Below are 14,553 nucleotides of genomic sequence, written 5' to 3' on the forward strand. Positions count from 1 at the left end.
GAAATAATGGAGATGAGTGGGAAACTCAACATCTATACTCCGGTATAATCCTTTAAGGCTGAATTTTCTGCATAACTGTATTATAATATAAAAACTACTGCTGAGAAACCAGTATCAGCATTTCAGAGCACAAGTCCATAAATGTGTATTTACACACATGCAGTGATTAGGAATTGCACTGCAGGGGGAGCAAGTCACATACCTATGACAATTAAAAGAAGTGAAACAAAGTAGGGAACACACTCCACAAAGCACATCATTACATAGCACATTGGCTAAAAATATGATAATTTCCTACATTCTCACAAAGTTTTAGCAGCTGTGCTTAATATATTTAATGCCCGTTTTCTTACACAGTGAGTAGTAAAAAAGTGTAACTGCTGTATAGAAACTTGGCAAATATTTCTAACCAGAGGTGAATATCCCAGTTAGGAAACAGGACACTATGGGAATGCTTTTAAACTATCATGGAGAAGAGACTCTCCATACATGTTTATATTATCACGTAATTAGAGGGTATGCCTGAGATATTGGATAGTTAAAATCTAAGCTAGAAACAGTTTCAATATTTTGATATTTGAAAGAATATCCAGGGCAGAGAAAGCCTGATTTCTATAAATAGACAAGGTAAAAAAAAATCACTATCACTTTTTAAACTTAATCTTAGAAAGGCTTCATAAAGCATTCATGCATATTTTATAAATGACTATAAAATGAAAGTGTACAGTCATTTAGGTAATATACTGTATGTTCCTAATATTAAATGCCTTGTACGATTTTTGATGCACATCTTGTATTAAACCATTATCAAATGTAAATTCTCAAAAAAGCGACTGAGGGATAGAAATTGCTTCATTTAGATGAACATTTTTGCCTGTTGAGGACGAGAAAGGGAGACAGCTGCCATGACTTTGTTGCTTTGCAGCCCTCGTTCTCCCGTTTAACTCATAGTTATCATTTCATATTTGTCCTTGACGTTGTTCTCCTCCTGTTTTTCAGGCTCTGGGTGGTGCAGCTCAATGAAGACAAAGTATATGGCAGCGCCCACCGCTCCGCCCACCATGGGCCCCGCCACAGGAATCCACCACCAGCAACCTCCAGCTCTGCAGACACAAGAACACACACACACACACACACACACACACACACACATTGAGCTATTTACCTTGCACCAAAGACTATATTGAAACTCGGTATTGTTTACTCACAGACTACCGCACATAAATTATTGCTGCACCAAAAGTATATCATAAGAAAGTTACTAATCATCACTAATGGTACGTACGCCTTTGCAATAATTGCTATAGTACCCTTTTAATAAGAAAATGCAAATGAACAACAACATAACTTATTATATGTTATTTATACAGAAGCATGTCTCGATACAACTTTTTCAATCTCAGTCCCCTTTCATTTCAGTGAAGTAAAGTGCATCTCCAATCTGTTTCTATATGATTATATTTATGCTTAAAAGATGTTACTACCATCTTACTTAGTGCTAGTTATATTGATAAGCAGTTATCCCAGATTACAGTAAAGTCTCAAGCTCTCTGCATATGTCTTCATTCTCACTCGACAGTGCCTGATCTGTTTGACCTCAGAACGACTCTTTTACCTTGCCAGAGGGAGATTAGCGTCCCGCTGGTCATTGTGGCTGTTTTGAGCCTTTACTGTAGGTGAAAGGGCCTCAGCTGACAGAGCTAACGCACCCTGGCACAGGCAGGAAAGTAAACAAGTGTCTGAGCAGGTCGTCTTTATTTCCAGCAAGTATTCAGGAAGTGGATGTAGACTACAGAAGGGAGGCGGCTGGATTATAGACTTTAATCTATGGCCACAGCTAAGATGATCAGGCCAGAAGACAGACAGACACCGGGTCACATTGACGCCATGTGGACGAACCGCGGAGCCAAGCAACACTCTTCACACTTCCTACTTCCTGAAATGGGATTTACAGTAAAGAAATCCTCCACCTGGCTTGAGTAGAACACACACATTTTCAGTTGAAATGCTTCCCGTTTTTTTTTTTTTATTATAAATCTGACTTAATGCATTTCTCTTAGCGTTGTGATTACAGAACTGCAGGGACTTTCTGTGTTTATATCACAAATCTAAAGGGTCAGATTATGTCAGATTTAGCACATACGTTATGCTTGATGTAAACCTGAGAGTACCAGAGGCTTATATATGCATTAGGCACACTAATCGTAGTATATTTGTAATGTCATATGAGACATCTGATGAGAGTTATAGCTATGGTATGGGGAGTTAAGGGGGTCAGGGTTAGGGTTAAAGTATCTGTCCTGTAGCAAGTCCTTAGACTGCCTTCAACCACTTTACATTTTTTCTTTTTAGCATACCTTGGCAAAATGTTTTTGAATATGGTCTCAAATATTTGAACAACTAAAACAGCCTCAAAAGTGAAAACATCATTTGCAAGACTAATCAAGTATTCCTCATGATTTTTTTCTAAATACTCAAAAGTATTACACAACCTTTACGCTCAGTCTGCTTTTTTACTTTGCTATCCCTGTATGTCCTCTATTAAAGAGTGATTAAACAGACAGAAAATGCCTGTCTCTGCCCACTTCGCAATTTTGAAAAATACGAAGTTGTGGCTGGCGACAGGATGGTGGTGGGGGGGATCGGGAGTGTGAGTGACAGTGTGTCACTCCCCCAAAAGATTTGCACATATAATCCAGGAAAACACTATGCAATATATTGTCAAGATTACAACAAGGACGGATGTGTTTCATCATAAAATTGCCCTGAACATTGATTAACAGCTGAAAAAAGTGAGTTTAGGGTTTCATCCCCTTTAAAGTAATGAAATCAAGTTTTTATAGATTCTAGAAATAGTTCTCAGAGAGTTGCTTATTTGCATTGCTTATACTCATAGTGACATCACAGGCTTGAATTGGCTCTGCCTTATGAACTCTGAATTCAGGGAATATCTGTATGACACAGTTTTGAAGTTTAGAAGTTAATTGGAAGATCAAAGAATTTGCTTGTATGGATTTCATAGAAATCATACTTTAATCATAGTAAACCATCATAAAAAGGGAGGAAATCAGACCAATCATAGTTGGACCACACTGTTTATCTTAAATGGATAGCTGACACTAAAAGTTATTTTTTCAGCTGAAAAATAGTAGATATGGTTGTACAACAGAGAAAGCCATTAATCCTGTTCCCAAACAGAGAGAGAATAACTGATAAAGGACTGGACTCATGATTCAGCAGAGCGGTACCAGCAAACCAAAAAGGCTGCAACTGTTGTAGTTGCAGAAGCAGAAGCCTGTATGGGAGGAGTTTAGAGAGAGGCTATGGAGTACAACTTTTGAGCAGCGTCAAAGAGGTTCTGGCAAACCATTCGGCGACTCAGGCGAAAACAGGACATTGTCCAGGCTGTTCTCAGCAAGGGGCGGGGAAATGCTGACCTCACCTGGGGACAAACACTTTGAGGAACTCCTAAATGTGACAGACGTACCCTCTGTTCAGGAGGCCATGCTGGAAGAATCTTGAAGGTCTGAGCCCATCTCCTTGGCAGAGTCCACTGAACTACTTAGAAAGCTCCTCAGAGGACAGGTGCCAAGGTTGGACGAGATCAAGTCCTGAAATGCTTAAGGCTTTGGACGTCGTTGGGGTGTTGTGGTTACAGAGCCTCTGAACTGGCAGACAGGGGTGGCGATCCCCATCATTAAAAAAGTGGAGCAGAGGGATCACACTGCTCTGCCTCTCTCAAGGAAAGCTTAAGCCAGTGTTCTGGAGTGGAGACTCCAGCCAATGAGACTCGGGGTCAGGAGGAACAATGCAGATTTCGTCCTGGTCGCGTAACAGTGGACCAACATTTTACCCTTTCACAGATAATTGAAGGGTCATAGTAGTTTGTTAATCCAGTATACATGTATTTTATGAATTTGGAAAGGGCCTTTTACCATGTTCCCCATCTGGCTCCAGAGTCAGCTGTTGGTTGAAACAGCTAGGCGTCTTGCTGCTAACAATGAGTCCTAATGGGGTTTGTCAAAATATCTCCAAAAAAGCTGTTTGTAGGCTCCACAGGGGAGTTGAGAGTAAATTTGACATGATGAGTTTGGTAGAAGACTATCCACTGAGTGGAAATGGTGCGGTGCTGCTGCTTTCCGAGCTGTGGATATAAATACATCGGTTGGTCGCCATATTGTTTTCACAAACTGGCAAACACACAAACTTTTTTGGTGGTATATTGACAAACCCTGTTTGGACTCATTGTTAGCAGCAAGAGGCGACGGAGTTTGCCGTTTCAACAGCTGACTGAGGAGTCAATATTCTCTGTGGGTCTAAGTACTACAGATATGTAAGAGACAAATTAAATATAGGTCCAAAATTGCTGAACTTATCTTTAAGTTACTTAAGGAAAAAGTTAAGGGTAAATTAATTTCTGCACATTGAGGTTGGTTTCTGAATGGATTACATATTATTCTTTAAGGATATTTCCACCATTACTTAAGTAAAATATTTTGTGTGCTTCCAAAACTGATTAAAATATGGCAGGTTATCTAGTATAAATAAAAACAAACGGTACCAGGAACAGCTGTGATGACTGGAGGAGAACGAAAGAGATCCAGAAAGAGGCTGAGGAACACACCATTGTGCCATTTTAGTCATGAAGCACTGAATATTTAATAATTACAATGTGCATAGAATCTCACTCAGTTCACTTAAATCCCACACTCCTTTTTCAAAATGCAGGGAACACACACGTGATCATTGAAATATTAATTCAGATTGTCAAGAGAGCAGAGATGGAGCTATAAACGCCTGCTCTTCCTGTAGGGGAGGAAAGAGGCCAAGCAGCCACATGGTTAGGTCCCTAGTTTCTCACATCACACACTACTGTAACTCCCAGGCTCCAGTGGGTATAAGAGCAGCAGCATAACGGGCCTCTTGCGCTCTCAGGCAGGTGGCATGCTCAAGAAAGGGCTTTCCTGCTGCACCTTCTTCCAGTTTTCATGAATATTTCAGATACTAATCCCAATTTGGTACTGCATGTTAGAGCTTATGGAGGCCAAAATAAACAATTAAAAAGTGCAAATGGCATGAATAAATGAATAAAAAACATTTACATTTTTGCAACCCTGCACTTTAGGAGGTGTCTTAAGTTATTTTATATCTGTAAACCTTTCTACATCAATGACGGGCATGGTAAATTACCTGAAAACGTCCATGCCCCACCCAGCCACAGCAGTGAAGAACCTCGGGCCGAGGTCTCTTGCAGGGTTGATTGGATATCCGCAGTTCAGGCCCATCGACACTCCGATGGCCATGATGATCAGGCCGATGCACAGAGGCTCCATGCCTTTTGGAGCACCAATGTTCTTCCCGTCAGTGATGGCTAGGATGCACAGGATCAGTGCCCCAGTTGCAATTACCTGCACAAAAATAAGCATCAGTCAATTATCATCACATCAGTTGCATTCACATAATTCATGGCTACACCAGTACACAATGATTGTTGGACTGTGAAAGAGAAAACTCCTGAACAAATGGATGGGCAAAATAAGTTCTTGTTTTTCTTGTTTCTGTTGTTATTGTTTTGAGTGGATGTTTTTCAGTTACATCATCTGTTGTCTGCTGACCCTTGCCCTCTGTTATTTTGCCTAAGCCTATTAAGAGGCTTCCCCTTTCCCCTGGTTGAAGGCTGTACAAGGCAGCTTTAAAATACACCCCCATATGGCTGTATATTATGAAAAGACCATGCCGTGGCATTATCAAAGGATACGATTCATCTCTATCACACCTTAAATAAACCTAGGATTTAAAAGTGTTTATTTGGTTATTTTGGTTAATAGTTAAATTCTACTTTGACCCCTTAATGTCCCCTTTCTGTACACAAATACACAAACTAGCACGTGCCTGCTCGACTCGTGGGCATTCAGCACAGATGGTAGTTATTCTCAGCATCAGAGCAGTATTGTTCATACTTCAGCAAACAACACACATGTCCATTTATGCTTACTTTTATGCCCATGACTGCACTAAACGCATGCTCACACATGCATGTATGCTCTAAAAGCTTCCAGAAATACAATATGTTTTCAAATTTTTTTTTGCTATCAGTCAATATTTCAAAAATACTGATGATTACAAACAAAAAAAATGTTATTCTTAAGAGGCAAAAGCCCACCAAAGCTAATAACTTAAATAAGATTCAAAAACATGCTTTACTTTCATGTTATCAAGCAGTTTGCAAGAGTATCATGTTTTCTCCATGATGTGCATATTGCATTTTCTTGGGATGAAACATATACATATACATACATATACATATACAACATACATATACAACATATACCCACATATACATGTTGGTATATCATACTTTACCTGATCTACGAATCCATTTATGACTGAGAGATGTTTGGCAGGATAGGATGCAAATATGTTGGCTGTGGCATTCACACCGGTGACAGCGAGTTCTCCATTGGTATATTCCATCAAAGCATCTGTGGAAAAAAAACAACAAAGCTCGGCATGCTGCATATTATATGAATCACTATAGCATGACCTATATCAACCTATATGTCTATTTATATAATTATTACTCATAAGCTCAGCTAATGTGTGTGCGCACATGTTTGTGTATATTGTGTGTGTATGTGTATGTGAGGTAGAGTATGTAGAGGTAACAGGCATGTCTCTTTACAGAATGATATTTGTTACCATTTGCCACTTCATATCAAAGACAGTTCTGGCCGCAGGGCAGTGACGACATTTACACTTCACCCACCATAATACAACCCATAGACAGCACAGGATCCAGCAAAGGCACCCAGGAACTGTGCAGCCACATACACAGGGAACTTCTTTATAGGCAGCTTGCCCAAGATCACCATGGCCAGAGAGACTGCAGGGTTCACATGGGCTCCTGGAGCAATGGACAGACAAAAATTGCATTTAAAATTGTGACATATTTTACAAAGGTGGGTAAGAGAACAAAAATGGAGATGATTAAAAACAGCAGCAAAACTCGTAACTCAAAAACAAAAACATAAAAAACGAAACAGAAGAAACATCAAATTTCAGACATCACTTGCCAAGCTGAAGAAATGGGCTTCAGCAAGCATTTCAAAAGCAAAAGCAAAATCTCTTGAAGTGTCTACCTCTCTTACAAGATGAGGTAAGCTGGGTTCAATGGGTAAAAAACAGCTTTAGGTGACAGGGTGTGGTCAGTTGGTTGTTACTCAGATCCGTTGGTGCTCATTGATCATCTCAGCTGTCAGGCAGTTCTCACAAAATATCCATGGAGTTTGAGCGCCTTCAGAGTATTTTCTATGCAAACCTACAAAGGCATGTTTGGACACATTCCAGCCAAATTTTCCTGGGCTACGCTGGCAGTGAGGGGTCATTTATTTAACACTCTGGGATGTTGGCTTTGACCTCGCCGCGGTAACACCACTGGGGGTATCAGCCATGCGCCCATTGTTAATCTCCCCATCCTGCTCACAAACGCCGACCACGACAGCCAGCTGAAACTGCCAGTCTGAATTGCATCTGACATAATCTGCCTGAATCTGCTTAAGGCACGCGTAGACTGCAGGTCATTAGAGTGACCATGATGTGTCACACTTACGGTACACTGTCATTTAAAATCTGAGACTACAAAGTGAAAAGAATTGTGTTTTCTTCTTGGACGGGGCCGGCCTGCCAGGGAAGCCTAGAAAGCAAGGCTTCTCACACCTGACCCCCCTCCTCTCCAGAGACCCATGCCCCAGTAAAGCTCATTAGTCCAATACCTATGATCATCATCAGAGATGTCACTGAACAGTGTGGAGGCTTCCCACTGCTCCACGGACCCCAGGGTTGAATGGCCCAGTCATGCAGCAAAACCACTCCATATATTAACCCCACTCTCCTCCTCATGCTTTAACTATTCCTCTGAAGCTTTATAACTCTGTCCCCTTCATTAAACATGGGGGGGGGGATCTCACACTGTTACATGAGTCAGAATGATCAGAATAGCCATAGGCCTACAGTAAGAGGGAGATGAAAAGCCCTGTTTTACTATGTACCATAATAAACTCTCTATATAGAAATTACATTTCTCAGTGAGTCATTTAAATCTCTCCAAATATACCATAAACATTAGTTTTCCAACCCTCTGATGTACTATAAGATACTGTAGGGAAAGAGGAAATGTTCTACACTGGGACTATTTGGCACGAAATACAACGTCTGTGCTCACTCTGTGCCAGCATGTTTTAAAGGTTATAAGCACATTCAATTTGGCTCATATAACGGTGATTACAGCTCATATGCCACAGCGTTTAGGTTGTCTCTTTTGAGTTCAAATTAAAAGCTTACCTTTGACGATGCTCTCTCCCTTCCCAGTAGTGATGGAAATGACTGTGATAATTTTAAATTACAACTCATCGGCCCATTGCAATCATAATGAAACCCTTGATTGCTGATTAACAGGCACTCACCATCTTGGCTCAGCCAGCCCATGCGAGGCACTGTGACATTTAGAAGTGATTCCCCCTATCCCTATCATTGCTGGCGAAGCACTGAGGGCTTTCCTTGTTGTAATCCTCAAGGAATGCACCCACTAAAGTCCCCTTTGGACATTAGGACACAACACCTCCAGCCTTTAAACCTAGCCTACATGCACACATATGCCACTGATACTGAAAAGCCTATGGGAGAGTGTAATCAAATAATAGCTCTTTTAATATAGTTCTCTTTCTATCAACCCTTATTTTTTCAATTATTGTACTCAGCTCCAGTAGTTGTTGCCTTTGGTACCAGAAACCATCGCACACTGTGATACACAGGATGCTATATGTTGAATGTTCTCCATTATGTAACATTGCACGTTCATAACAATGACCTACATTGGTATTCACAGTCCATTACTGTATAGTTACATGTTCAGTCAGTGCAAGCATAGATCACTGAGCTAATGCAATGGTGTCATTGATCCATGATGAAAGAGCAGTACTGTTAGCTTTCCTTTTTGCAGAATTATTTTTTATGAATGTTTGATATGTTGTAATTGTAGACGGAGGCACCAGTGACACAGAATAACCTGGATGTTTAGTATCCAAGAGCAAAAAGAGAGCCAGACATCCACGGCCAAAGATCACAATAAGATAAAGCATCTCCACCACTGACAAACAATGAGTGATGACCTTTGTTACCTGCACTTGTTTTTTTGGTGGCATTTTTGCCTTTATTTGATAGTTCAAAGTTGAGAGAAACAGGAAAGACTGGGAGAGAGAGGGAGGTGATATATGACAAAGGTGTCAGGCCATGGTGCATGTACCATGTACACGGCATCCTGGGTATGAACCCAGGACGTTGTGTTTTACATGGTACATGCCTTAGACCACTGAGCCACCAGGACGCCCACCTGCACGTGTTTTTGAACCCAATAGTTTTTCTAGGAATTTAAGGACAAATTGTTTGTAGACTGAAATGACAAATTACCGTGTTTTCCTCATTTCTATTTCACCAACAACCCCAGTTAGCTGAGAAAAAGTTTGAATTTAGAGAAGAAAACTACTTGACAACAAACACACTCCCAGAATCAAACTGTTGACTCTGGGGTGAGAACTGCATGATTTAGAAGTGTAAAAAGCAAGGCCACTGAATCAGCCTGAGCTCCTACAGTATGTGTACACACAAAGTACCTGACACTCCTCCTGCCATGTAGACCGCCATCATGACTCCCAGAGTGAAGCCGATGTGGATAGTCAGCGGCTCCCCGAGAGCCCCTTTACTCAGCACCGTCTGGGCCACCGACCCACATCCAAAGAGCTGGGACACAGACAGGGACAAAAAACACAGGAGAACATTGGGTGGAGGCAGAAAGACTCATTGTTTTTAATTATTCCAATTATACCCCGCCATTAACACTAGCCTTCTTGTCCAGCAACAGCCTTCAACTGCCACAGACAATTTGTCTACTTTTTTGTCTACTGCTTGGAAAATAATGAATCTCCCACTTATTTTATAAAAGGCAGAAGTAATTCAGACCAAAAAAAAGTGTTGAGAGAAGGGCAGTCATCCAAAAATAAATTGGGCCTGTGGTGGAGGCTGCATCACCCCACTGATGTGGCATCAGTGAAACACAGTCCCATTAAGCCTGCTGAGACAGAGGAACTGCACTGAGAGGTGACAGGTGGAGCTCAGAGGTGACAGGTGGAGGGCAGGACAGTCTAGACTACAAACCCCTAATCACTGAAAAGCAGCCAATTCTCTAAAGGAATGACAGGGAAGCACATAGCAAAACAACATAAGAACTACCAATCTGTATTGAGAATTAAACTTGGTGATCTAATACATTCTATTTACATTCACACCATTACATTCTACTGCCTAATTAAAAAATATTCTATAACTTAATAATTGATTAGACAATTTAGACAAAAAGACATTTGTAATGGTTTATAATTTCTGTTGAATTACTCTTTTGGATGAGTTGTTAGGCGAAAGAAAAACAGTCCCGTGTCACTCACATCTCGTTAAGTTTTCTAAGCAATCTTTGTCAGGAGGAAATTATAGATGACGGAGCACATCAAAGAGAATGTAAATTATTTTCAGAATATACTATTCAACGGCAACATCTGTTTATCGAGAGAGACATATATAGAAGACAGCAGTTACCGTCCCGTGAGACTCGCTTTGACACCTTATTATCATACTGGTTCAAAGCTTTAAAGCGGCTACGTTAAGCAGATGACAGGTGCAGAGGTTACTCACTATTAGGACGAATATCCCCAGAAATTCAGCCAGGAACTCTTTGAAGATGTCCTGCCTCAGGGCAAATCTCTCCTTTATTTTTCTCTTGCTCTCATGTTCCATATTTCTGCAGATCCTTGATGTCTCACTCCGGCCGGAACAAACAGCTAACAAGTATGAGTGAGTCTCTCTAATTGTCTATGTAGGCTAGCCGCCTCCCACTCACTCGGTGCGCTCGTGCCGTGTAGCCCTCACCAGGCTGACATGCCCGTTAGTTAAGCCCGTTTCATCTTCTTGCTCTTCATATTTTCCCGTCATAACCACAAGGGGTCTAGTTTTTGGGGCGTAGGTTTCAGATTAGGCTAATTGCACTGCTATCTATGTAGCTATTCAGTCATCGCGCGCACTATTTAATTGTGACACAAAAACAAACGTAACTACATCTTAGAAGGTTACTTTACAACTGTAAAGTCTATTATCGCGCAAAAAAATATGCCACAGAAAAGCATTAAGTAGGCTAATAGCCCACTATAAGAGATTATGGCTATGCCACAAGTAGCCTGGCAAAGGTCACTATAAACTCACCGCTGAGTATCACAAACACACTGTAAGTGCCAAAAAGAATATAGTGATTTTTCGTTAGGGATGCAAAATGAAATGGTGAATAAAAAGAATATATGAAAATTGCACTCACATAGGCTATAGTCTATCACCACTAACCATTATCACCTTCAAAATAACAAAAAAGCTATCAACTCCATAATCCCAAAAGGTAAACAGTTAGATTTATAGGCTACTGTAGTTTAGGGGCTTTGTTTTACTGTATATAGCCTAGAGATAATGCTTTGCTTTAATGCGTTTTATCACCCGTCAGTTAACCTAGTGAATCAAGCCTTTCCTTGAAAATCTACTTGAGTTACTTTTGAGTTAATTTTGGTTATTTTGTTGCGTTAGACACTATGGTAAAGTTCGTTTTTAAAATGGCCATTCAGCAATTCAACGCAAAAACTAAGATGAAGAGGGGGATGTAACCCCCCCCCCCCCCCAAAAAAAAACCTACTATCATAAGGAGAGGATAGTCAACAGACCACACACTTTTCAATTACATGAGGGGTTTCATTCTGAAAAACGCTCTCTATTTTGAACAAAAAGATTGTAACCTGATGTGAATTGCTCAATTTATTAAAACACAGATGATTGTGTTGCCATTTTGTACGTGAACAGCCTCACATTAGCTAATAACTTCACTAGTATTTGATACTTTTTTGCTAGCAATCATTTCGTCAGTATCAAATGGTGCGTATCTAATTTTGGCATTATAATCTTGCCAAGTATTTTTTAAATAAAAGCCCGTAAGCAAAACTGGGAAAAAGTAGCAGTCCATTAGTGAGGGATAAATTGTGTACAGACACGGAAAAGAAAAGGGTTATAGTGAAAAAGAATTAAAACTAAAAGGTGAAGACTGTTTTTCATTCGCTCCTTATACGAATATAGCCATGTGCTTAACAATCCCCCCCCAACAGTTAAAATGATAATGAAGATAGAAATTTAATCTCTGAGTGACTAATAGACTATAAAACTAACTTCGCCGCAGTAAAAACCAAAACTACATTGAAAGAAAATTTAATGAAGGAGGCTTAATGAGAACTCCAATGATTCAATTTGTCTCCCTTTATTTTTTGTTTTCCATCCATTTAGGGGGCGTGTGGATCGTGACCATTATACAGCAATACAGCATTTAGTTTAGTTTACATTAAGAAGTCTGTGATAAAAATAGAAAACAGAGATAATAAAATATAGTTTAAAATTGACAGGTCATAAATAGGCTACCATGAATGTGTGTGTGTGTCAGGTTTACCCTGCTGTTTGAAACCTTCAGCTGCTAATAAGACAACAGCTGAAAATCATAATTCTCCTCTAAAACCTCCCTCCTCCTACACCAACTTCCATCACTCTTCTTCGGCTTCCTAATCCTCCTCTTCTCATCTTCTGAAGTGTTGTTTTTAACGCCCTTACTGGAGAAGCAAAGTCCCCAGACTCCCTTGCATTTTTGGGGGGAGAAATTCTCTTTTCTTTTTTTTTTTTTCTCATGTATGACCATTAGAAAGCTTGTGCCCCATGCAGACTTTCCCATCCCGCTCGAGGATTTGAACCGGCAACCTTTAGAGATCAAAACATCATAAACAGGCCCACTCTCTCAGTTTGACACTTTAATTACATGTTTGTTTATTAGTAGTAATCATGTAATCATCTCATGTTACCGTTACCGTTTCATCTTGGCATTTATTGTAGGGCCAGGATGAAGTCTGTGACCATGTCGGCAAAAGAGCCGAGACCCGGTTCATCCAACAGAGGGAGCTCGATGAATACATTTGAATTGCAGGCTAAAGTTTGTCACTGTCTCCCGGTATGTCTTATCTTCCGTTCACTGCGCTTTGTGAAAAGGTGAGGCGACAGGGAGAGGATAGGATGTTTTGAATACATTAATCAATGTCACTTTTTCAGGCATGTCCTCTTTGATGTGAACCAGACACTTTGAGAGTGTCGCCCATGCTGTGAAAAAAGGGGCGATGTGCTGATGGAGAAAAAGCATCCTCCTCCGGGGATTTGCAAATTATAGGCCCGCATCTGTCTCCGCACTCCATTGTCCTGTCAGGCAACTCAGATTATAAAATCCCAAATTTACAAAGCTATTAGACTTTTCCGCTAGGCCGTGGGTTGCCAAGATTATTCTTATAGAGGATTTTAATAAGCCTGCATTAAAACTGAATTGTTATTCCTCTCGTCCCACTGACCAAATGGAAACGGCATTTCTCACTGGATTCAACTGCTACTTTTTTAACATCTGACAAGGTTGAATCCATAGTTTAGCACAGACAGGCTCTTCTGATATTCAAAACTGTAGAATAAAGAGTTAAATAACACGCGCTGCAGCCTTAACTACTGGCTGGCTATTTATCTACCTGGATAAGTTCATGAATGTTTGAGGACATGCAGTTGTTGTGTTAATATGTGTGTGTGTGGCTTTGCTTTAATTCCTTTGGTTTGCTGAGACAGCCACTTGAGCCGGCCTGCAGTTAAGCGGTGGATGTTTATTGAGAGGTTTAAAGAGGGTGCTAGAAGGAATTATCACCTGCAGGACACTTCTCTCTCATCAACACACTAGGAAATAGTGTCAATCGTTAGTCCACATTTACATAACATCTCAGACCGCGGGGAGGCTGTGTTAGGCGGGCAGACTGGATGGTGATTGTGGCAAACCGTTTTACACATTCGTGACATTTGTCCACCAAGGCAAAAACAATTTAAATATGAAGGTGCCAGCAAGTTTGTTTACACTCAGTGCAGATGTGAAGATCATGTATGTTAATAGTAGACTATTGCTTCACTAAGGGTTTTGGAACATAATTATTGTCTGTTTCACCAAAAATGGGTATTTATAAAACTTTGCAAAACTTCTGAATCATTTAAACCTTACAGCCCAATAAACATATACAAGTTATAGGCTACTTTTAGCGTATGGACAGGCTGAAAGGAATTCTATTTATAATTGCAGATAAAGCTATTGAACTTCATTCCTGATTGCCATAATCTTCAATCCCAAACTCTTTTGGTAAGATTAATGCACATCACTATATTTAAATAGATTTAAATCATAGTATTCTGTGTTTTATAGGCTATAGTCTTTGACAAAATCTCAGTTTCTTTACAGCCTTTAAAACATCCGTTGTTAGTAAGTGAAAGCAGTGGAAACTCCAGTCTACCGGGAGTGGGGTGGGTGGGGTGGATGTGTTTCTCCTCCTTAACACGCATGGCTGAGGTCGTTTATGTAAA

General features: G+C 40.3%; 1 protein-coding gene across 2 annotated transcripts; it reads right to left on the reverse strand.

Moving 5' to 3' along the window:
- Window positions 1-940: 940 nt before the first annotated feature.
- On the reverse strand, window positions 941-11,928 carry aqp9b (aquaporin 9b). Of its 2 annotated transcripts, XM_071903637.2 has the most exons (7): window positions 11,909-11,928; window positions 10,741-10,822; window positions 9,669-9,795; window positions 6,767-6,904; window positions 6,364-6,482; window positions 5,191-5,408; window positions 941-1,103 (listed from the first exon to the last, which is right to left on the reverse strand). In XM_071903637.2, the coding sequence occupies exons 1-7, from the start codon at window positions 11,926-11,928 to the stop codon at window positions 941-943; spliced, it is 867 nt and encodes a 288-aa protein (XP_071759738.1). The 2 variants fall into 2 exon arrangements, with proteins under 2 accessions (XP_071759738.1, XP_071759737.1); XM_071903636.2 differs by lacking the exon at window positions 11,909-11,928 and having other exon boundaries at window positions 10,741-10,842.
- Window positions 11,929-14,553: the final 2,625 nt, after the last annotated feature.

This window comes from Centroberyx gerrardi, chromosome 1, assembly GCF_048128805.1.
Source record: "Centroberyx gerrardi isolate f3 chromosome 1, fCenGer3.hap1.cur.20231027, whole genome shotgun sequence".
Lineage (NCBI taxonomy): Eukaryota > Metazoa > Chordata > Actinopteri > Beryciformes > Berycidae > Centroberyx > Centroberyx gerrardi.

Coding starts and splice junctions, on each gene's coding strand:
- aqp9b (XM_071903637.2), bottom strand. CDS start 11,928: ATGGCAACACAATCATCTGT. Junction 9,796..10,740: donor TGGGGATATTCGTCCTAATA/GTGAGTAACCTC, acceptor TCTGTGTCCCAG/CTCTTTGGATGTGGGTCGGT. Junction 5,409..6,363: donor TAAATGGATTCGTAGATCAG/GTAAAGTATGAT, acceptor ATTTTTGTGCAG/GTAATTGCAACTGGGGCACT.